This window comes from Pseudovirgaria hyperparasitica (assembly GCF_010093815.1).
Source record: "Pseudovirgaria hyperparasitica strain CBS 121739 unplaced genomic scaffold EJ05scaffold_1, whole genome shotgun sequence".
NCBI classification, from domain to species: Eukaryota; Fungi; Ascomycota; class Dothideomycetes; order Acrospermales; family Acrospermaceae; genus Pseudovirgaria; species Pseudovirgaria hyperparasitica.
This window is the reverse complement of record NW_022985549.1, coordinates 3,106,542-3,125,857: the sequence shown is the minus strand read 5'-3', so window position 1 is coordinate 3,125,857 and position 19,316 is coordinate 3,106,542. Positions and strand designations below refer to the sequence as shown.

The window sequence follows — 19,316 nt, the reverse complement described above, 5'->3', positions numbered from 1 at the left end:
TCCTGCTCTCAAGGGTAAAAACGCCCTGGAAGAGCGGCAGAGGTGTGCAACGTCATTAATATGGCTTTGGCCGCTCCACCAGGAAACGATCGGAAGCGTGTCAAGGTCTATGAGCTCAAGAATAACGATTGGTTCGACCGGGGGACAGGCTTCTGTACTGGCCAACAAGCGAGTGTAAGTCCTGATCTTGTCGTCGCGACGCGCGACAGGTTTTGCGCCAAGGCAAAAGCCCTCTTTCTGTGTGACCTCATGGTGCTGACAGGAACTCAGGACGAGGCGCGCATATTTGTACAGTCGGAAGATGAGCCCACAAGAGTCTTACTAGAGACCAAAATAACCAAAGACGATGGGTACCAAAAACAACAGGGTAAAAATACCTACTCTGCGCGTATCACAAAAACCCACCCGCTGACAAGATTCTCCGCAGACACGCTCATCGTGTGGACCGAGCAAAATGGCACTGACATGGCATTGAGCTTTCAAGAGGCGGAAGGATGTGGGCAGATTTGGTACGTTGTGTGTGGCAGGAACCATGGTAGTAGTATTGACTTGGCTCCAGGGAATTTGTTAGTCAAGAGCAGCAAAGATTGGCTCAACTCCTTGGACCCGGTGCGTTTCCATCTCTTTCTGTTGGATGACAGACACGCTGACTAGGCTTGCTAACAGACGATGGTCTCTCAGACGATATTATTGATAACCCGATCATGCTCCCTCCCCCAGACCTTGAGAACCTCCCGGAAGTCGAAAATGCAATGCGCCATGCCAACACTACCCAAGCTGGCCGTGACGCCTTGACGAAATTCATAATGACTGACGATTACATTCGAAAACTCGTCCCTCTTGTCGAAGACGCCGAAGACCTCGAGAGTCTGTCAGACCTACACCGCTTATGCAATATGATGAAACTTCTCATTCTCCTCAACGACACCGCCATAATAGAACATGTCGTTACCGATGACGTTGTGCTAGGAGTTGTTGGCGCATTGGAATACGATCCCGACTTTCCCTGCCACAAAGCGAATCATCGACAATATCTCTCGGACGAGTCAAGGTTCAAAGAGGTGGTCAAGATCGATAACATCGAAATCAGGAAGAAGATCCATTACACTTATCGATTACAGTACCTTAAAGACGTTGTCCTAGCACGTATCCTTGATGACCCGACCTTTTCCGTCTTAAATTCTCTTATATTCTTTCACCAAGTTGACATTGTTCAGCATTTACAAGGGAACACACAGTTCTTGAAAGAGTTATTCGGCATCTTCCAATCACCTGATGTCGAGCCACAAAGGAAGAAAGATGCCGTCTTGTTCATTCAACAATGCTCTGCTGTTGCAAAAAGCCTCCAGGTAAATGTTCGCCAGCAGCTCTATTCGAACTTTGTTGCAGGGGGCCTATTCAACGTCGTCACATTTGCGCTTCGACACCCCGACGCAAGCGTCCGCGTAGCAGGTACCGATATTCTGGTAGCTCTGATTGATCATGATGCCATTAGCATGCGTGCGCAAATCTTCACCGCTGTGAGAGAAAAGCAGAAACCTATAACAGACGTGCTCATCGAATTGCTCTTAGTCGAAACTGATCTGGGTGTAAAGCATCAGATGGCGGATGCCATAAAGATTCTACTCGATCCAAACGCCAACCTTGCGTCTTTGGGCCGAAATGGGGAGCAGTCAGGCAATAACGAGTTCTTTGCACGTATGCAAAGTCGCGCAATTGTCAATCCTCAAGCAGACTCGTTCGTACAAAGTTTTTACGACGAATCTGCAAGGAAACTGTTTAAGCCACTGAAAGATCTAGAGCATCGCGAAACCCTAAACGATATGACAGTGAACGACTTCTACCTTTACAGCCATCTATTGGAAGTCATGAATTTCTTCTTGCGACAATATTTCAACAGGAGCAAGTATATTTTTTTGCAGGATAACATTCCTGCCCGGGTCGCCCAACTATTGAGATGCCCGGAGAAGCATCTCAAACTTTCGGCTTTGAAATTTTTCCGTGTTTGTCTTGGTCTACAAGACGGTAATTATGCGCAACACATTATCGATCAACGCCTCTTCGAACCCATCCTTGATCTTTTGTTCGAAACCATGCCACGAGACAACCTCTTGAATTCAGCATGCCTAGAGATCTTTGAATATGTAAGACGGGTGAGTTTTTAGGTCTGATCAAATCGCATTCGCTGATATATTTGGTAGGAGGCACGCAAGGAGGTTCTGACGCATCTCGTTGAGAACTACCGTGAAAAGTTATTGAGTATCACTTATGTGGATACATTTCACAATCTCATTGCCCGATACGAACAAATGATTCTTGGACCACGGCCCGAGGAGGGCCAGTCTTTTCCAAGTCAAGAAACGGCAAGCTTGACCCCGGACAATCGGAACCACGTCAACGGTGGACGATGGCAAGGTCTGAAAGAGCAAGATCAAGAAGAGGAGTCCTACTTCAATAGTTCAGACGGTGATGAGGACGAAGATCCTCTTGCTCATCATCCTTCAAAGCCCGTGAATGGCGCCTCTCCTGTCCGGCCACTCGTCAGCTACCGTGAGGAAGACGACGACGACGACGATGATATGGACATGCTCGCAATCGACCCCGCCGACCGATCCCCGAAACCCAGTTCTTCTGACTCAAGCTCAGCTGCGTCTCAACCTCAACCATCTACTGACGGTATTCCGACTCTGCCCTCACAGACAAATGCCACTGTTCCATCAACGCCTCCAGAACGCCTCGCTGAGAAGCGGCGTCGTGAAGAAGATGAAGAGGACGAACTGGGCAAGCTCACCACACCGAAGAGTCGCAAGAGCAGTTTCGGAAGCACAGCCAGTATAAGCAGTACAATTAGTAGCAACAGTAATGGTGGGCATAGGTTAAGGAAAAAAAGTATCTCCACTGGCAAAGATGGGCCGCCGAAGAAGATCGCTATTAGCTTAGCTGTGAAGAGCAATGGTAGCACAGACAGTGAAAATGGCGGCGACTGATGCTATTGTGGTACACACAAAAAGCTATTCCTGCCCAATGCTAAAATGGCCTAAGCTCCAGTGCCTGCGGCAATCTGACTTTGGTGGGGAGATCGCGAGGTCCGAGATGTAACGGAAAGCATAGATGAGCGAGACTTACGAGCGCGGCGTTATCGGCGAACACATAGCCATTTGGGCAGCCGCACACTTGGATCAACAATGCAATAAGGGAGGCACGTACTGCTGAAAGGGATGCAATGGCATGGAATGGAACGAACCAATGATTTTCGTGATGGACGTTGGACTCGGTAAACGACATCTCACGAAAATCGGCGCAAATGGGATGATACACTTTTTTCTCATGTTCGTTTCTTTGCGTCGCATCTTCACTTCTTGGGTGATATGGGAGCGTCTTTCCCAAGTCCGCACGTCGGGACCCATGTGGGAGAGTGTATCTCAATGGCACACTCGACTTTGAATTAAGTGTGCACTTCTCTTACTGGGAGGGAAGCGTGGAGAAGGAATTCATGTATCATATTGTTACGTGTGAGAGGGAAGCCTACTGAGGATGCATCCAGCCACATTTCTAGCTCCATGAGCTAGGATGGAGATATCACATACCATAATGAACATTGTGCGAAGTCACAATGTGTTGTGTGGTTTATTTCAGAATCAAAGTGAACAAAGGCTTTGTTTACGTGATCACCGTGACCCTGACTTTCCCGTGTTATCCAGACCGTACTGTTGTCATACAGATCATGCTACTGTTCACCAACAACCTCGCTGCTCGTCATCTTGTCCACTTTGTGAATGCAAAGCGCACAGCAAACATCTCCAACCCCAGAGCCGCTCTCTCACCTCGCAAACATACTCGCCTTGATTGCCACCAATATATTTCGAAAAACTTTCTTGATTGTGCTTACCGTATTTATCATCGGTCCGCATCCTCGTCCCCCCTTCCAGGCGCTCTTAATAACCCCTTAGACACGACCAAACAAGATCCCAACCCTCAAGACGAATGCACCCCAATCAATCACGAAATCCTTGAACTCCAGGCCTGCCAAAGAAGACTTCAAGATCCCCATTCCCTGCCTCCTCGACTTTAATATTTGCACCGGACTGACGCACCCACACTTATTGCACCCTCGCGTCCGTCTTTCTGCATACCCACCTCTGTCTAGACCTGGGATTCGATCAGAGTCCTGACGGAATGAAGACCCGCGACGGCGTCATTCTCGCGCTGTTCCTCATCGTGGCGTTTATGCTGGCGATGGCGTGGTGGTGCTCGGAGATGCTGAGGAAGAATATCGAGGCGTTGCTAGTGAGGAGAGAGGAGGAGAGGGAGACTGCTACTACGTAGAAAGGAAGGGAAATTGGGAGAGTGTGAGATATTGTGCGGATCACTTGTGATATGGTTAAGATTGGAGCGGCTGTACAACCTGGCCGGTCCTGACGGTGGGATGTTGTTTGCTCGCAGGGGAATGATATGCATTACGAGGAGTGTACGCAAGGAGAACGCGATTATAGTGCCGGATTTTAACTAGGCGGCAAAGTTACTGTGTTCTACTTGTATGAGGGTGTACGAGATTGCGCGCAGAAAAAGAGCAAACAATATGTGAGCATAGATGATAACCATATTGTTTGCCCCAACTCACATTCATCTCTACTCTCCTTCTTCCACCTTTATTCGTTCTCAAATATGGAGAACGCTGTGCGCAGAGTTATCAGTCTCGTGTTGGATTGTTTCGGCGCGTATGCATTTTATAAAGATCGGCGACGACATCACCGCCAGGATCGCGCTGAGGAGAAGAACCGCCGTCAGGTAGCAGTCTACGAGTTGCCCGTCGTACCTTACGTGCTTCCATGCCCTCCTTCGAAGGTCTTTACGCCCGTCCGACCGCTGCGCACTTCTCGTCGGCAGGGATACGCACCGCCCGTGGCAGGGAGCAAAGCCGGAGAAAAGACTGCGCCGAGGGCGACGCACGTTGATATGATACTGCCGCAGATTACGGAGCTGTTTGACTTGTCTTCATCATGCAGTGGCTCTGATGGTGTTTGTGGCGGGTCGTCGAGTGGCGATTCTTCAGAACCTGGATCAAGCTCCAGTGACGGTGAGAGTCCCAGGAGGGGGCAGAACAGGTCAAAGATGACACGTTCCGCTGATGTTTCATCGAGAAACGGTAAGAGGAAGGCAGATGATGATGTTTATCAATGCCATGCTCAAGGAACACGACCAGTCCCACAGCGACGCGCCACGATGCCGGCCATGTTGGAGAGAGAAAACATACCTCGATTGTCAGCATCGCGCCGGTTACTTCCTGCACCGAAGGCTGTTAGGTTTCGAGACTCTCCTGAAAGAGACTCCCCTGAAGAGCACCCGCGAAATATGGGCAGAATGAGACAGTCAAGTCTTGCAATGGGTCGTTTGCCACGCATGATACCGCGGGGCAAGATGACACCAATAAGCCGGAATACAATGAGAAGGCCCGTATATACCGGTCGAGCTTAATCGGCTGGTCACTCTGTAAGAATACCTACATCGTATTCATGGTTTCTATAAGTTGTAGCCCACTTGCTGTGCCCGTTAATCGTTACTCAATTGAGGCAAAATGCAAGAACGACTGAATTTCATATATGGAAAGGAGCAAAAAATTTAAAACAAAAACGCTTGACCCGAGAATTGAACTGGGTACTCAACGGAAAACCAGGCGAACTGATTTATTATCCACGTTGTGGGACCACTATACCAAGCAGCCCCGAAGTGTGGGAACTGGAAGTCCTTTCAATCGAATTGAATATAAAGGGCAGCCACAGTACGGACTTCTGAGGGTAATGGTGGTGGAGAGTGCTTGCGAGGTCTACGCGCACACGCGGTGAACGGTGACATGCGGTTTGTCTTGCGTGGTAATCAAGCTTTCGAGGTAAGATTACGGTAGAAAGCGCAACACATGGAATGAAATTTTTACCTTTCGAATAGTTTGATCGTACCATGATGTTCAAGATATCAATTGCATTAACAGAGATATTAGGCAAATCACGTATAGGAAATGAATCATGACGGAAAGGAGATAGTAGACGACTAATGTATGAGAATGGATGCGACAACGATGAGATTGTACCAAAACCTTGCTGAATGTTCTTATTGGTATGAGATAGTCCCTCAGATAGTATCAGCTTTTTGCTTTGGTACGGCTCGACTTAGCAGTAGATAATCAGTGAGACTCGTGAGAGAAGATGAAGTTAGAATGCAAAATCAAAATGAGCTCCACGCATACTTTAAGGCCTTAGGCCACATCAATCAATGGAGAGTGGTCCGTGCGAAAGCTAACGTCACCTAGCCATGGGAAGCTGCACTGCGACTGCTCCGCATGCAGCCATACACGCTCTCTCATCCTCCATCCCTCTGTACATTCACGCGTTTTGAAACTTTCGGTCAACATCAAGCGTTCTTTCTATAGCGTGCATTATCTCGGCCAACACCCTAGACGATCCTCCAGCTTTCTTAGTTGCAATAAGCCTAGGCCCCGCAATGTGGGACGATGAGGACAACAACCCATATGGCTCATTTGAGCGCCATTCAAGGCCAGATCAAGACCTTGCAGTCTCACCTGATGCACGTAGGTCAATCTCTACACGGTCTTTTGTTGGAATGATGTCTGATACAGCCTTCCCTAGTCGGTTTTGGACGTCCCTCCACCCCGCCGTCAGGCAATTCCTCTCTGCGTCAGGAGTCACCCGAGTTCATATCACAACCGATTGGTGATGAAGACGAAAAGGAGGACGAAGCCGCTACTAGCACACGTCGAGAACCCAAGCGTGGAGGCTACAACAGTCGCATCGAGCAAATACTCTACGAGAACCCTGATCTACCCATCCTCATCACATATGCTGGCAAGAATTCAGAAAGTGGAGGCAGTTTCATAACGTACACAATTCGCACTGGGGTACTTAGTTACATTTACAGCCATATAAGTAAAGATAACTAACCCCGTTGATAGGACCTTGAAGTACGCCGACGATACTCTGAATTCGCATCTCTAAGACAGACACTCGTCAATCTGCACCCCACTCTCATAATCCCTCCTATCCCAGAGAAACACTCTATGGCCGACTACGCCGCTAAGCCTACAAAAGCAAAAGAAGATGCTGGGATAATCGAGCTCCGGAAACGTATGCTAGCAGTCTTCCTCAATAGATGCCGGCGGATGGACGAGGTTCGAGAGGATGGTGTATGGTGGAAGTTCCTGGACCCTAATGCCAGCTGGGTAAGTAGTCCCGCAGTTTTGTCTTCTGTTGTGGCTGACTTTTGTACAGAGCGAGGTCCTTCATTCGCATCCTGTCTCGAGTATCCCCAAGAACATTCTCAAAGCGCCTCCATTGGATCCCGCGAACCCATCCCCAGGTCATGCGCATCTCCCAATCCCCTCGGCCAATTCCAAGCTGAAAACGCAAGGCGAAGCTTCTTCAAGTGGTACTCCTGTCGGTCCACCTGATCACGCTGCTTTGCCATCCGCCGCAGCGCACAGTACGTCTGGACCGCAAATATTCGGAAGATTTCCGCCAACTACACGCGAACTGTCGGAAGAAGAACTAGATCCATACTTTGTAAACTTTGAAACGTCTTCCAAACAGCTGGAGCAGCTCATGCAGGGAAGCATGGAAAAATCTAACAGGAGGTTGATAACGCATCTCAGTCAGCTAGGAGAAGATATGGCAGAGCTCGGCGCAAGATACAATGGATTTTCATTATCGGAACAGTCTCAAACATTGGCTGCAGCGATTGAAAAGGTGGGCCAGGCAGTCGACTCCACGTACATCGCGACCACTGAACTTTCCTCGTCGCTGAGCGCAAGCTTTGCCGAGCCAATGCGCGAAAGCGCACAATTTGCGGGAGTTGTACGTAACGTTCTGCGCTATCGAATCCTGAAGAGGGTGCAAGAGGAGATGACCAAAGATGAGCTGGAGAAGAAGCGAGCTCTTTTGACACAGCTAGAATCGAGCGAGCAAGAAGCGAAGCGCATTGAACAGCACCTGTCCGGATATGGCAGCCCACCAAGACGATCGTTATCATCATCCTCCCAACGATCCACACCAGAACGTAAGTGGAGAGAAGACGACACAGCTTCGATCGACTCAGACTTCCCACCTACACACGGAGATGCATATCCTCCGCCAACAGCATCGCAAGGTCTACCAGTCTCAGAGCCATCGTCACCTCCACATCATAGAAAGAGCGGTAGTGGAAATTTTGTCACCAACAAAATATTTGGGCGCATCAACCATGCGTTTCAAGGGATTGTAGATGCAGATCCTGAGAAATCGCGAAGAGACTCGATCACAAGGACGCGGGAAAGCTTGACGAATGTAAGTCTGAACATGCTTTTGATATGAGAAGGAGCAGGAGGCTAATGTGACGATAGTTGGGAGAGGCTCTCGAAGTAACGAAAAAGGATACAAAGGACGCAAGCGCTGGCGTGATGAACGATCTCAAACGATTTCAGCTGGACAAGGAAGACGATCTTCGACGTTACATGGTGAGTCATGATCTTTTACGGTGAGCTCTTTGAACATACTGACGGCACTAGATTGCTTTTGCACGATGTCACATTGACTGGGCACGACGGAATCAGGCATCCTGGGAGGAGGCGAAGGTGGAGGTTCAGAATATCGAGCCGTCAGCACCATCGTCACAAGACTTCTGAAGCATGGTGTACGTGTATTGATCTATGGGACAACCGTAGGCGTAGATGCTGGATCAGACATGCCTCGAGTAGATATAATGTAAAGATGCGCTGGACACATGAGCGTAGTATCGTGACGTGACGTGACGTGACGTGACGTGACGTGCGTAGATTCAAAGGTAGGCTCGCTCGTTCCAAAGGCAAATGGCGGCTTTGGCATACAGAGTGTCGCGTGTGATATGATGGAAGGCCCGATTATGTGCATATGAACAGGGACTGGTGAGCGCGTGGAGTGCAAAAGACTGTTGAGAACGCTCTCGTGGCGTGCTAGTCCAGCCTTATTTCAGCCTCATTTCCGGCCTTAGTGCGGCCTTATCTCAGCAGGCAACAGTTCCGATCTGGGCCCGAGTGACCGGCGATGCCCGTGACCAATACGAATGACCTCAGCCATGATTACGTACTGTAGATGTCGGTGCACGGCCACACTTTGCATCCAGCAGGGTACTCTCAGCCCAAAGAGGGAGGAGCGAGAAGGGAGAGGGCGAGCCTGAAGCCGCCTACTCGGGATCCTACAGAGAACAGAGAATTCGACCAGTCAGTCAGGCTTCTTTGTCTCGAGCTCTCGTCGTCACCGCCTTTGACCGTGATCATTGTTATATACTCCATCCGCGTTCTTTGGAACAAGCGGACGCCCTTCTTATCTTTATTCGGTAGAGGATCGTGGGTCCAGTTCCAGTCCCCAGCGGCGCCTAAAACGGAAGTACGTCTTTGGAAAAAGATCCCGACAGAGAGCGCGGGCCTCTGCGGTGTTTGAAATGGTCGTTCCTAATGATACTCGCGGATGGATTATGACCGCTTTGAGTGGTGTTGCATGCATATTTGGAGGTAAGATGCCTGTTTCATAGAGAATCATGTGGGCACGTGCCAATCTGATCGTGCATAGCATCGATTATATGTGTCGACGTTATAGTGCGAATGTTTCCGGGAAAGAAGGGTTTCAGGATACAAGATAGTAACGCTTTTCTGTCGTCGAGTCTGAGTTTGAGTTTTGGGGTCATGGTGAGTGGACTGTTGGTACTATAGCCTGTCTAGCATACTGACCCAACTAGATATTTTCGTCACTACACAGCATGCTTCCTTCAGCAAAATCGTCGTTGCAGAAAGGCGGCCTGTCCCCGAAAGCTGCGGCGTGGGTGCTGATAGCGTGTTTCCTGGGAGGTGTCATCGGCATTCAGATCATCTCCAAGATATTGCATTCGTATATTCCGTCACATGTCGTCGATTGCGCCCATACGCACGAAGACGAGGATGTGAAGGTAGAAGACCAATATGTTCACGATCGTGACAACCACGGCCATAACAGCCAACCGCATCACCACTCCTCTCGACCATCCGCACTTCGAATGGCCGCCTCCGAATCCTATCTTCCCATCTCCGGCACTGTCTCCGTATCGCAAAGTGGCACGGCGACTCCCTCTGAATCTGCCCACAGAGATACAGAACAACAGCATCAGCTTGACCGTCGTCCCTCTCTTCAGCAACTTATATCCTCGAAAATGTCCAAGCTCATCTCCAACACCGATTCCTGCGACGAAGACGATGCCTGTTTCGGATTTTCTGAGCGACCTTGCGGCACAGACTGCTTCCGCAACATCCAAGCACGTGGCGGCACTCGAGCTTCCGTACAGTCTGCTGCACATAGCACACTGCGCAAACCGGGGACGGATGTGTCTGGCAGCCAACCACCACCTCTAGATGACGTCAGCGAGACATCGCCCTTGCTACCTGCGCACGATCAACCAATCCATAAAAGTCTCTCCCAGTCCTACACCCAGGACTACGCCGATGACCATGAAATTGCCCAAATGGGCGAAAGTAGCCACCACCACCATGTCCCCACCAACGCCTTCCTCTCCATAGGCCTGCAAACCTCCATCGCTATCGCGCTACACAAGTTGCCGGAAGGTTTCATAACATACGCCACAAACCATGCAAATCCGAAGCTGGGCGTTTCGGTGTTTCTAGCGTTGTTCATACACAACATTACTGAAGGATTTGCGATGGCTTTGCCCCTGTACTTGGCGATCGGGTCGCGTTGGAAAGCTATGTTTTGGAGTAGTTTGCTGGGAGGCGTGAGTCAGCCGCTGGGTGCCGGGATTGCGGCCGTTTGGTTTTGGGCGGCGGGCGGTCAGGAGGGAGTTGAGATTGGGGACGGGGTGTATGGAGGAATGTTTGCTGTTACTGGTGAGTCCCTTTCCCATGTTCCGTGCTGTTCTGTGTGAGACGAAAAAGGAGTCCGGCTAACAATTTGCAGCGGGCATCATGGCATCCGTAGCACTGCAACTCTTCTCGGAAGGGTTGGATCTCGGGCATAGTCGCGATTTATGCTTCCTATTTGCGTTCATGGGTATGGCTGTTTTGGGAGCGAGCTCAGCGTTAACGGCATGAAACGAATGATTGGCATAGTGACTCGGTGAACACAAGTATGGTTGTACTCTTGTTCGCATGAGAGGGAGTTCGATATTTGTGGAACAAATCATTTGGTTATGAGTATAAGGATACTGTCATATAGAGCTGTAAGCCAAATAGACAAAGACAATACTGTTATTCAAAAATAGCTTAATGGAACGGCCCGCATTTGATGGGTGGGCCGGCGATCCATCAGGGGGCAGAGAGGGCTGTTGGGTTATTGCAACGGTGCAACGGCTGGGCTCGTATTGTGGCGTAACGGTAAGATCTGATCTGCAGTGTAAGGTATGATTTACATATTGCTTGTTTTCACAACAGGGCTCTGGTCAGTTGTGTATATGGAGGACTCGCAAAGGTCAAGCTCCTTAGTAGTGGTGGTTGTTGCCCGTGAAGCTACACAGCTCGTCTACCTTCACATCCATCCTGCTTCTAGTTCTAGTCCGGCTCTCAACCGCAAGTTAACAGCATTGAAGCCTTGTGTTCTTACAAGTCTTCCTCCAATCTACATCTTACATACTTTGACCATGCCCCTGTTCGGCTGTGTTTAGCGGCGGCAAAGCATCTGGATATAGAAGCTGTTCCGGCGCGAGTGGGCCCCACATGACGCACCATCCATCCCCGTGGGATTTCTAGACACTTCGACTTCGACTTTGACATCCGCTACCGTCGCAACATCACCACAGCCGAGCGGAAGCTTAGGCAAGTGACAGTGATGCCAATTGGGTGCAAACAAGGTTTTATGGCTCCTTGCGTGCTGAGTCCCGGCAATGCGGGCTCATTGACGTATGCATGATGGTCTACCTAGACACTATGCCCGCTTGAGGCACATCCCCATGTTCCAATCTACATGGCCCGACATCAATATCAGTGCACCATTTCCATTCAATTGTCGACCAGCAAACGTATTTGTAAGCTACAACGCCTCATACTGGCTTTCTATTTACTGATTAGACCCACGCACAGGATATATATCCCCCCGGTGCGATCCTGTTACCATAACCCTCAGCCATCCGACTACACAATATCACTCCACCTCATACAATTAAACCATGTCGATTCCCTCGTCCACGAAGCAATGGCTCCTCGCCTCTAACCCAAGCGGCGTGCCCTCCGTCTCCGAAACCTTCAAAGAAGTCACCACCACCCTCCCTTCCCTCGCCGACGGCCAAGCTCTACTCAAGACCCGTTACCTCTCCAACGACCCCGCCCAGCGCGGCTGGATCGACAAGTATGAAGACGAATCGCGCCTATACGTACCCCCGATACACCCGGGCGAAGTCATGCGCGCCGGCGCCCTTTGCGAAGTCATCGAGTCTAAAGCCGCACACCTCCACCCAGGCGACATCGTCCAGGCCGGCGTCGGCTGGGTCCAGTACAGCGTACAAGATGCTGCCGCCCTCAAGCCTCTCCCGCCTCTGCCAAACGGCTTGCCCATCACCCACTACCTGGGCAGCCTCGGCATGACGGGCCTGACGGCATACTACGGCACAAAGGAGATTGCGCGCGCATCACCCGACGACGTGGTTGTCGTCAGCGGCGCGGCGGGCGCGGCAGGTAATATGGTTGTGCAGATCGCGAAGCACATCATCGGCTGCAAGACGGTGATTGGCATTGCGGGCGGGCAGGCCAAGTGCGACTATGTCAAGTCGCTCGGCGCAGACGCGTGCGTGGACTACAAGACTGCGGACTGGCAGCAGGAGCTGGTGAAGCTGACGCCCGATTTCGTGAATGTATATTTTGATAATGTCGGTGGGGATATACTCGATTTTCTGCTGTCGCGTATGGCGCGATATGGGCGTGTTGCGGCGTGTGGTGCGATTGCGAACTACAACGCTGGAGACCAGGCTGCAGGGATTAAGAACTGGTTCCAGATTGTCAGCATGCGGTTGGAGATCAGAGGGTTCATTGTATTTGATCATATGAAGCAGTTTGAGGAGAGCAGGGGCGTGTTGATGAAGGCGCTTAAGGAGGGCAAGATTAGGGTTGGCGAGGAGAGTCAGACGGTCGTGAAGGCGAGCTTTGATCAGATTCCTGAGACGTGGTTGGGGCTGTTTGAAGGAAAGAACCAGGGGAAGCTGGTTACGGAGCTGGTGTGACAGAGATATTTTGGAGAGTTCAGCTACGGTTAGACGAGAAATGTAAAGAATATGAAGATCATTCATACAGTCAAGCTGTCAAGGCCTTTTTTCTAGATGCTGTATTTAGTGGAGTACTGCTGTGCCCGTACTAATCTAGACAAGCCTCATTGTATCTTCTGTTGCCCGCCTCTCAGCCTGAAAAGTCCACACTAACCATCGCCTCCCCAGCCGCCTTCTCATCCAGCGCAATGTTGGTGTCCAACTTCTTCTGCTCGACCGCGATCTTGTCCGCGACATCATCCCCCTGCGCCTGCTGCACCTGCAGCGCCGTAACCTCAAACGTCAGCTTCAGCACCTTGTTCGCAATCTTGCCGTTCTGGAGCGCAGTCGCCTCGTCGCCGCTGGCTGCCTCGATGGCCGGGTTGAATGCATCCGTCTCGGCTGCCTCGGCGGTCTCGCGCTCAGTCTTGAGCGTGTCAAGATCATCGGCGCTCACAGCGGCCAGGTCGGACATGTCGATGGGCAATTTGGCGAGTGCGTCGGCTTTGGCGGAGCCGGCGGTGCCGTCGCTGATGGAGAGCTCGGCAAAGGAGCGTGCGGTGGCGCGTTTGTTGTAGGTTGGGAAGGCCACGGCGGAGGTGGCGAGGAGAGTGACGAGGAGGGTGATTGAGTTGAGCTGCATGTTTGCTGATATTGTGGTGTATATCTTTTGCGGTGATGTAGGTCCGAAGAATGAATCGTATGCTTTGACTTGAGAAAATTGGAAAGTAGGAAGCAGGAGATCACCAGTGATCGAAGAAGAGAAGCAACAGCAGCGCCAGGCAGACTGTATAGAAGAAAGTGTGGAAAGAGGCGATGTGAGAGCTGATGTGACCTACCATTGAGGCGCATTACAGCACTCTTATATTCGTCTTGCGATGCTATAGCCGCCGAAGTATTCCAAGCGAGTCAAGCTCGTCTTATCTCAAGAGCAAGCCTTCGAAACGCTCGCTTCGCTGTCCAAATTCCCAGTCTTTGGACAATTGCGATGTGTGTTGGGTGCCGAGTGCGCAATAAGCATAGAACTGTCCAATCTGCCAGATCCGATCAAAACGGCTTGGCAGCATCGATGTGTCTCACACGTCTATATATCAAGGAATGTATAAGACAGTGCGACTTGAGACGTCGGCATGAGATATAATTCTCCTCCTATGGGGATGTGAGATCTTGGTGGAGACAACAGGCTCGCTACGCCAAGGGGGAAACGCGGAGTGTTCCAAGACTGGGAACCGAGGGGATGCAACGCACGAGGTTTCTGTGTCAGCGGGTACTGCTCTTTGGTCCTGGTGGTGGCACGCTGGTGGGTGTCGCTACAGTGCTAAGGTATACTGTTCATCTGGAGAATCCAGAGAGCGCAGCACGTTCTGAGTCTACGGACAGGCGGTCAGAGCATGAGGGAGTCTGTTCGTGATCAAAGGTATATGCTAGCAGCACCAACACGAAGATACACAAGACTCCCCGGTCAGGACTCATCGCTCTAGATGATAGACAGGGTCATAGCGTCAAGAGAGGTGCGATCTGGTGATTGAGATTGACGTTAAGGTTAAGGTTGACGATGTTCATATATCGATTTGAGAGGAAATGTTGGTTCGCGAACCTCGGAGAGATGAAAACATGGCCTAGTCCGAGTATGGCTTAGCGCATCCAGCCCTAAAACTCTCGAGGCCCGGATATCCAAGGAGTGTGAAATGTGAATATCAACCATAGACATTGATGACTGATGGACCACTCACCAACTACGCTTGGGCCGCCAAACATATGAAACCATAGCCAACCCTATGGTGTTTTCTTGCAGTTCGCATACCGTGCACCCAGCTATTTGATCTGAAGGAAACCATATCAGCCAAACAGTAACAGGACCAGCATGGACAACTGCGGAGTTCAGCCTTGACGCAATTCTGCGATAGCCAGTCTCCCGGAGCGAACAAAGCAACGCAAAAACTATGCTGCCATGTCCTTGTCACCTTACAAGGTCAGCCCATGTACGGCCAGATCAACCAGATCAACCACCTCGGCTTCAAGATAGTTTTCCATCCTTGAGATGCTGAGCAGGATCTGGTGATTAGGAGACTAGGCGTGCAGCCGTGCTCTTTCAGGATAAAACCAGAGAGACATTGATCACGTTCTGCGCCATACCGCTCTGAAGATTCGCTCGTAGATCATGTACCTTTGCTCTTCTAATTCTTTCTTATGGAGGGATGCATCATCAAGATCTGCAAGTAGCGTCTTACTAGAACGGTTCAAATCGCGACTACTAGCGAATCTGTCCCTGAGCCATGGCCACGGGCTCCTAGAGTAGAAGACAAGAATGAGGAGTCGAAGACCAGACTCCACAATACCAGGATCGGAGTCTGCCACAAGGAACATCCCGAATGATTGCCTGGGCCCAGGTATACCTGACTACCGGACCACATCCCCGTGATCTGAACTATGTTCGTGTTTTGCAGATTGCAAGGGCTTTAGACTGTTATGATACCAGCAGCCATCCATGGTCATGACGCGTAAACAACGTTCACAACAGGGATGAACCTCCAAAGTCGCGAAGCTACTGTGGGCCTGTGTGAGACTTAGACATGGGAAACCTAGGTTGGTGTTGAGACGGAGCAAGCAGCTGCTGAGCATCAACTCGGATTCTGTGCAGAGCAAAAACATCTACAGTCCCGGCCGCATGTATCGATAATGCATCTCAGTATAATCAATGCACTGATCCATAACTTTGCGACTACAGTTCAGAACGATTAATACGAAGACGAAGACGAGGACGAGGACGGCTGCCAAGAGCTGGCTCAAAGCTAAAGTCAACGGGGAGAGCGATGGCGCCGGCAACGGCAACGGCAATGTCAACGTCAAAAATGGCAAAGCTAGAGAAAACCATCATCAACCATCTATGATCACCGCTCGACCCCGACCATGATTGACGCGGAAGGATTCTTTAGCACCCACGAACTTCGAGGATCACCGCACATGTCCGATTCTAGCAATATCCCCTAAAGCTGAGCCAATCAAATCGACCCAACCTATGCTTGAATCTCCACAATACATCTCTGGGATGCTCAAGGGATCACCTAACGAACCAAGCCAGACGGAAATGTCACCCCTAAACACATCCCACGACCTATCTCACAATGCACGTCCGGCTGCTCTGATGCCACCGAACGTAGTAGAAGGCTAGAAGCATGCAACGCACGTTGCAGCTATAGAATCCCCCTCTCTTCGCGAATCATGTTCTGAAAAATGGCCGTCAAACTTTCGCTTCGACACACTAACCAAAAGCCTCATAGTTAGTACCGAGTATCTGACAACCTCAGCCTGTGTTTCACTGCCTTCACGTGCGATATAGGTGCTCCTTTCAGGGAGCTATGTTTGATATATCATCCAGAATATTAATTCTACGTCGACAGTCGACCCTTTTTATAGATATTCTTTTCTTTGCCACTATCCAACAGACACCTTCCGCCAGGACACGAGTTTCCGATTCGATATCGACCATTCCAGTCTGCCAAAGGTCTTACCGGTATCTTCATGCTCCAGTAGTGTGATTTAATACGCTTCTTCTCCGTACACGGATATCGGTGCCTTCAAAATGTACGCCTGGCCATGGCTGTTTAGATGTTTTACCGCCTTGTCTGTCATTACCGCCGGCCTGGCACAGGGAACTGAAGAGTTCAATTTGACCGTAGCGGACCTGCCACCGTGTGGCGTAAGTGTGTTGATTTTTCCTTATGTATACGGTGCTGACGACCATCTATGCAGCTATCATGTTTCGTTCATACAATACCCGCAGCCGGCTGTGGCCTCACAGACCTAGTTTGCCAGTGCGAAAGCAGGCAATTAACCGAGTTGACCATAGAGTGCATGCTGCAGAATTGTACCATGGCTGATACACTGCGTATGTCCGCGAGGCCTTCTTCTGAGACCATCCCTGCTCACACCTCATCCAGAAGTTTCAAAAGTCTCGGCTAGCCTTTGCCATTTACCGAATCCGTCGCGAGCCCACGAAGTCACTACTGTAGTGCTAGTCATGATTGCTATCTCTGTGACCTTCATCGCTGGTCGGATCGTCTCCAAAATCAAGACTAGCAGGAAGGTCGAGGCTGATGATTATTGCCTTGTCGGCGCATTAGTAAGTCATGTAGCAAATCTTGCGTATGTATGCAGAAGGCTGACAGTCCTAGATTCTTGCATCTGGCTCGGGAACTGCCACCATGTTGAGTAAATACCCCCTCCAATGTCCTGGGTATTTGGATATCCTTATACTGACTTCTACAGTGTCCAAGGTGGGGCTTGGTAAACATGTCTGGGGCCTCGGACCAGGAGACCTGAAGCAATTCCTGATGTACTTCTGGGTTACCGAAGTGAACTACGTCGTCGTCCTTTCTCTTGTCAAGTGCTCCCTGGTCCTGCTCTATCTTCGCATCTTCCCGACTCAGAAGATTCGCTTGGCGGCGTGGTTTACGCTTGGCTTCATTATCATCACGAGCATCGTTCTGTTCTTCCATACTGTCTTCTCTTGCAAGCCAGTATCCTACTTCTGGGACCGCGACCTGCACGGCACGTGCCTTAACATCGCCGGCCTTGCCTACGCACACGCGGCCATTGCAGTGGTGACGGATTTCATGATCATTTCGATTCCACTGAGCATGCTCCCCGGCCTGAACATGAAGCTGAGAAAGAAGATTGCAGTCGGCCTCATGTTCGCCGTCGGCAGCTTCGGCTGCGTGACCAGCATTCTCCGGCTGCAGACAATCGTCGTCCTGGGCGTCTCCCTGGACCCCACCTGGGAATACATCCCCATCATAAACTGGACCGCGGCCGAGCTCGGCGTCTGCTTCATCTGCGCCTGTCTGCCGGCCGTCCGCATCCTGTGCCAGAACCTCTTCCCGAACCTGTTCTCGCACTGGAACAACACCTTCCCCAGCAAGTCCGGCAACGGGTACAGTAACAGCAGCTCGCGCCGTCATCAGGGCGCCGGCTGGAAGGAATTCGGCAGCACGGTCAAGAACAGCCGGCTTTCCGGCCGGGGCGACTCGCCGGACACCGACGAGGTCAAGCTGACGGAACTGTCCAAGTGCCGCTCCAACACGGGCACGTTTTCCGGCAACGAGGTGGGCGTGCAGGCGTGCTGGGCGAGCAACGAGGCCGGGCAGACGCATGTTGTTGGCGACGGCGGGGACGATGAGATTGGTCGGATGACGCCTGTGTTGCCGCCGGACGAGGAACGGGGCTATGGGTACGCTCATGTCCGGTAGTTTCTCTCGGTGCACCGCTGCTTGCTTTGCTAGAATTTGGAATTATTTTTGGGTGCCAAAAAAGAAAGAACAAAAAAAAACACAAAGACAACAAACTTTCATGTTGGTTCTCTCTTCACTGTATATTGCGTTTGTCCTCGTTCGTAACCTGACGCCTCGGCACGTTCCGTGTTGCCAGACAGCACAGCGTGAGACCACCCACTCCCTCCCGTTGATCTTCGCACACGCTGGACATGCCTGCCCCAGAGCACACGCACATCAACGCGCCGGTATTGCTCTCAAAACCCTTTCCATCAGGCATCAGGAGGTCTATCCACCAAAACCCACACTTCCTCAGGCTCCAAACCGCGAACAAAAAACAATCACACAACAAACCAGAAATCCACATTTTTTCTCCATCAGACATTCCCCCTCCCTCCCCGCCCAACAACGCCCGCCAGGCACGCCTCATCCGCCCCAAACACCCAAACCATACCTCTCAGTCTCGATTAACATTACTCTCCCACAAGGCCAGGCCATCCATTTCCCCCGGATATCGCCAAGCGTAGAAAGCAAGCGAATGCAGGGGGGGTTTTTTTGAGAGAGAATATCTCGCTGTGCTGTGTTGTGTTGCGAGGAGGGGTCTTGTGGTGTCTTGTGGTGTCTTGTGGTGTCTTGTGGTGTCTTGTGGTGTCTTGTGGTGTCTTGTGGTGTCTTGTCTTGTCTAGTCTTGTCTAGTCTTGCTTATTCAGAGAGAGAGAGAGAGAGAAAGAGAGAGGGGGGGGGTGCCGAGATCTGGACCGTCTTGGGGGGTTGTCTGCTTGGACGGACTGGGTACGAAACTGCATACATACC

General features: G+C 50.8%; 7 protein-coding genes across 7 annotated transcripts; 6 read left to right on the top strand and 1 right to left on the bottom strand.

Moving 5' to 3' along the window:
• Positions 1–60: 60 nt before the first annotated feature.
• On the top strand, positions 61–2,987 carry EJ05DRAFT_496323 (DUF625-domain-containing protein; the record flags this gene model as incomplete). The annotated part of the gene is made up of 4 exons (XM_033746372.1): positions 61–509; positions 560–609; positions 667–2,153; positions 2,202–2,987. 4 exons carry the CDS (start codon positions 61–63, stop codon positions 2,985–2,987), a joined length of 2,772 nt encoding a protein of 923 aa, XP_033605955.1.
• Positions 2,988–4,369: 1,382 nt separating this feature from the next.
• Positions 4,370–5,843, top strand: EJ05DRAFT_41618 (uncharacterized protein). The gene has a single exon (XM_033741435.1). The coding sequence runs from the start codon at positions 4,666–4,668 to the stop codon at positions 5,473–5,475; it is 810 nt and encodes a 269-aa protein (XP_033605954.1). The 5' UTR covers positions 4,370–4,665; the 3' UTR covers positions 5,476–5,843.
• A 492-nt stretch (positions 5,844–6,335) lies between these two features.
• EJ05DRAFT_507087 (uncharacterized protein) lies at positions 6,336–8,933 on the top strand. The gene is made up of 6 exons (XM_033747881.1): positions 6,336–6,583; positions 6,642–6,910; positions 6,965–7,231; positions 7,281–8,330; positions 8,387–8,500; positions 8,552–8,933. The coding sequence occupies exons 1-6, from the start codon at positions 6,496–6,498 to the stop codon at positions 8,666–8,668; spliced, it is 1,905 nt and encodes a 634-aa protein (XP_033605953.1). The 5' UTR covers positions 6,336–6,495; the 3' UTR covers positions 8,669–8,933.
• Positions 8,934–9,164: 231 nt separating this feature from the next.
• EJ05DRAFT_472398 (uncharacterized protein) lies at positions 9,165–11,249 on the top strand. Its single transcript, XM_033743178.1, has 4 exons — positions 9,165–9,532; positions 9,591–9,706; positions 9,757–10,891; positions 10,962–11,249. The coding sequence occupies exons 1-4, from the start codon at positions 9,463–9,465 to the stop codon at positions 11,093–11,095; spliced, it is 1,455 nt and encodes a 484-aa protein (XP_033605952.1). The 5' UTR covers positions 9,165–9,462; the 3' UTR covers positions 11,096–11,249.
• Positions 11,250–11,773: 524 nt separating this feature from the next.
• On the top strand, positions 11,774–13,501 carry EJ05DRAFT_530232 (NAD(P)-binding protein). The gene is made up of 2 exons (XM_033748958.1): positions 11,774–12,024; positions 12,080–13,501. The coding sequence occupies exon 2, from the start codon at positions 12,166–12,168 to the stop codon at positions 13,210–13,212; it is 1,047 nt and encodes a 348-aa protein (XP_033605951.1). The 5' UTR covers positions 11,774–12,024; positions 12,080–12,165; the 3' UTR covers positions 13,213–13,501.
• On the bottom strand, positions 13,180–14,276 carry EJ05DRAFT_41289 (uncharacterized protein). Its single transcript, XM_033741433.1, has one exon. It carries the CDS (start codon positions 13,874–13,876, stop codon positions 13,385–13,387), a length of 492 nt encoding a protein of 163 aa, XP_033605950.1. The 5' UTR covers positions 13,877–14,276; the 3' UTR covers positions 13,180–13,384.
• A 2,540-nt stretch (positions 14,277–16,816) lies between these two features.
• EJ05DRAFT_496317 (uncharacterized protein) lies at positions 16,817–18,482 on the top strand (the record flags this gene model as incomplete). Its single annotated transcript, XM_033746371.1, has 5 exons — positions 16,817–16,933; positions 16,987–17,122; positions 17,175–17,356; positions 17,409–17,445; positions 17,503–18,482. 5 exons carry the CDS (start codon positions 16,817–16,819, stop codon positions 18,480–18,482), a joined length of 1,452 nt encoding a protein of 483 aa, XP_033605949.1.
• Between the last annotated feature and the right edge of the window lie 834 nt (positions 18,483–19,316).

Coding starts and splice junctions, on each gene's coding strand:
- EJ05DRAFT_472398 (XM_033743178.1), top strand. CDS start 9,463: ATGGTCGTTCCTAATGATACTCGCGGATGGATTATGACCGCTTTGAGT. Junction 9,533..9,590: donor TGTTGCATGCATATTTGGAG/GTAAGATGCCTG, acceptor GATCGTGCATAG/CATCGATTATATGTGTCGAC. Junction 10,892..10,961: donor AGGAATGTTTGCTGTTACTG/GTGAGTCCCTTT, acceptor AACAATTTGCAG/CGGGCATCATGGCATCCGTA.
- EJ05DRAFT_41289 (XM_033741433.1), bottom strand. CDS start 13,876: ATGCAGCTCAACTCAATCACCCTCCTCGTCACTCTCCTCGCCACCTCC.
- EJ05DRAFT_507087 (XM_033747881.1), top strand. CDS start 6,496: ATGTGGGACGATGAGGACAACAACCCATATGGCTCATTTGAGCGCCAT. Junction 6,584..6,641: donor TGCAGTCTCACCTGATGCAC/GTAGGTCAATCT, acceptor AGCCTTCCCTAG/TCGGTTTTGGACGTCCCTCC. Junction 8,331..8,386: donor CGCGGGAAAGCTTGACGAAT/GTAAGTCTGAAC, acceptor ATGTGACGATAG/TTGGGAGAGGCTCTCGAAGT.
- EJ05DRAFT_41618 (XM_033741435.1), top strand. CDS start 4,666: ATGGAGAACGCTGTGCGCAGAGTTATCAGTCTCGTGTTGGATTGTTTC.
- EJ05DRAFT_530232 (XM_033748958.1), top strand. CDS start 12,166: ATGTCGATTCCCTCGTCCACGAAGCAATGGCTCCTCGCCTCTAACCCA.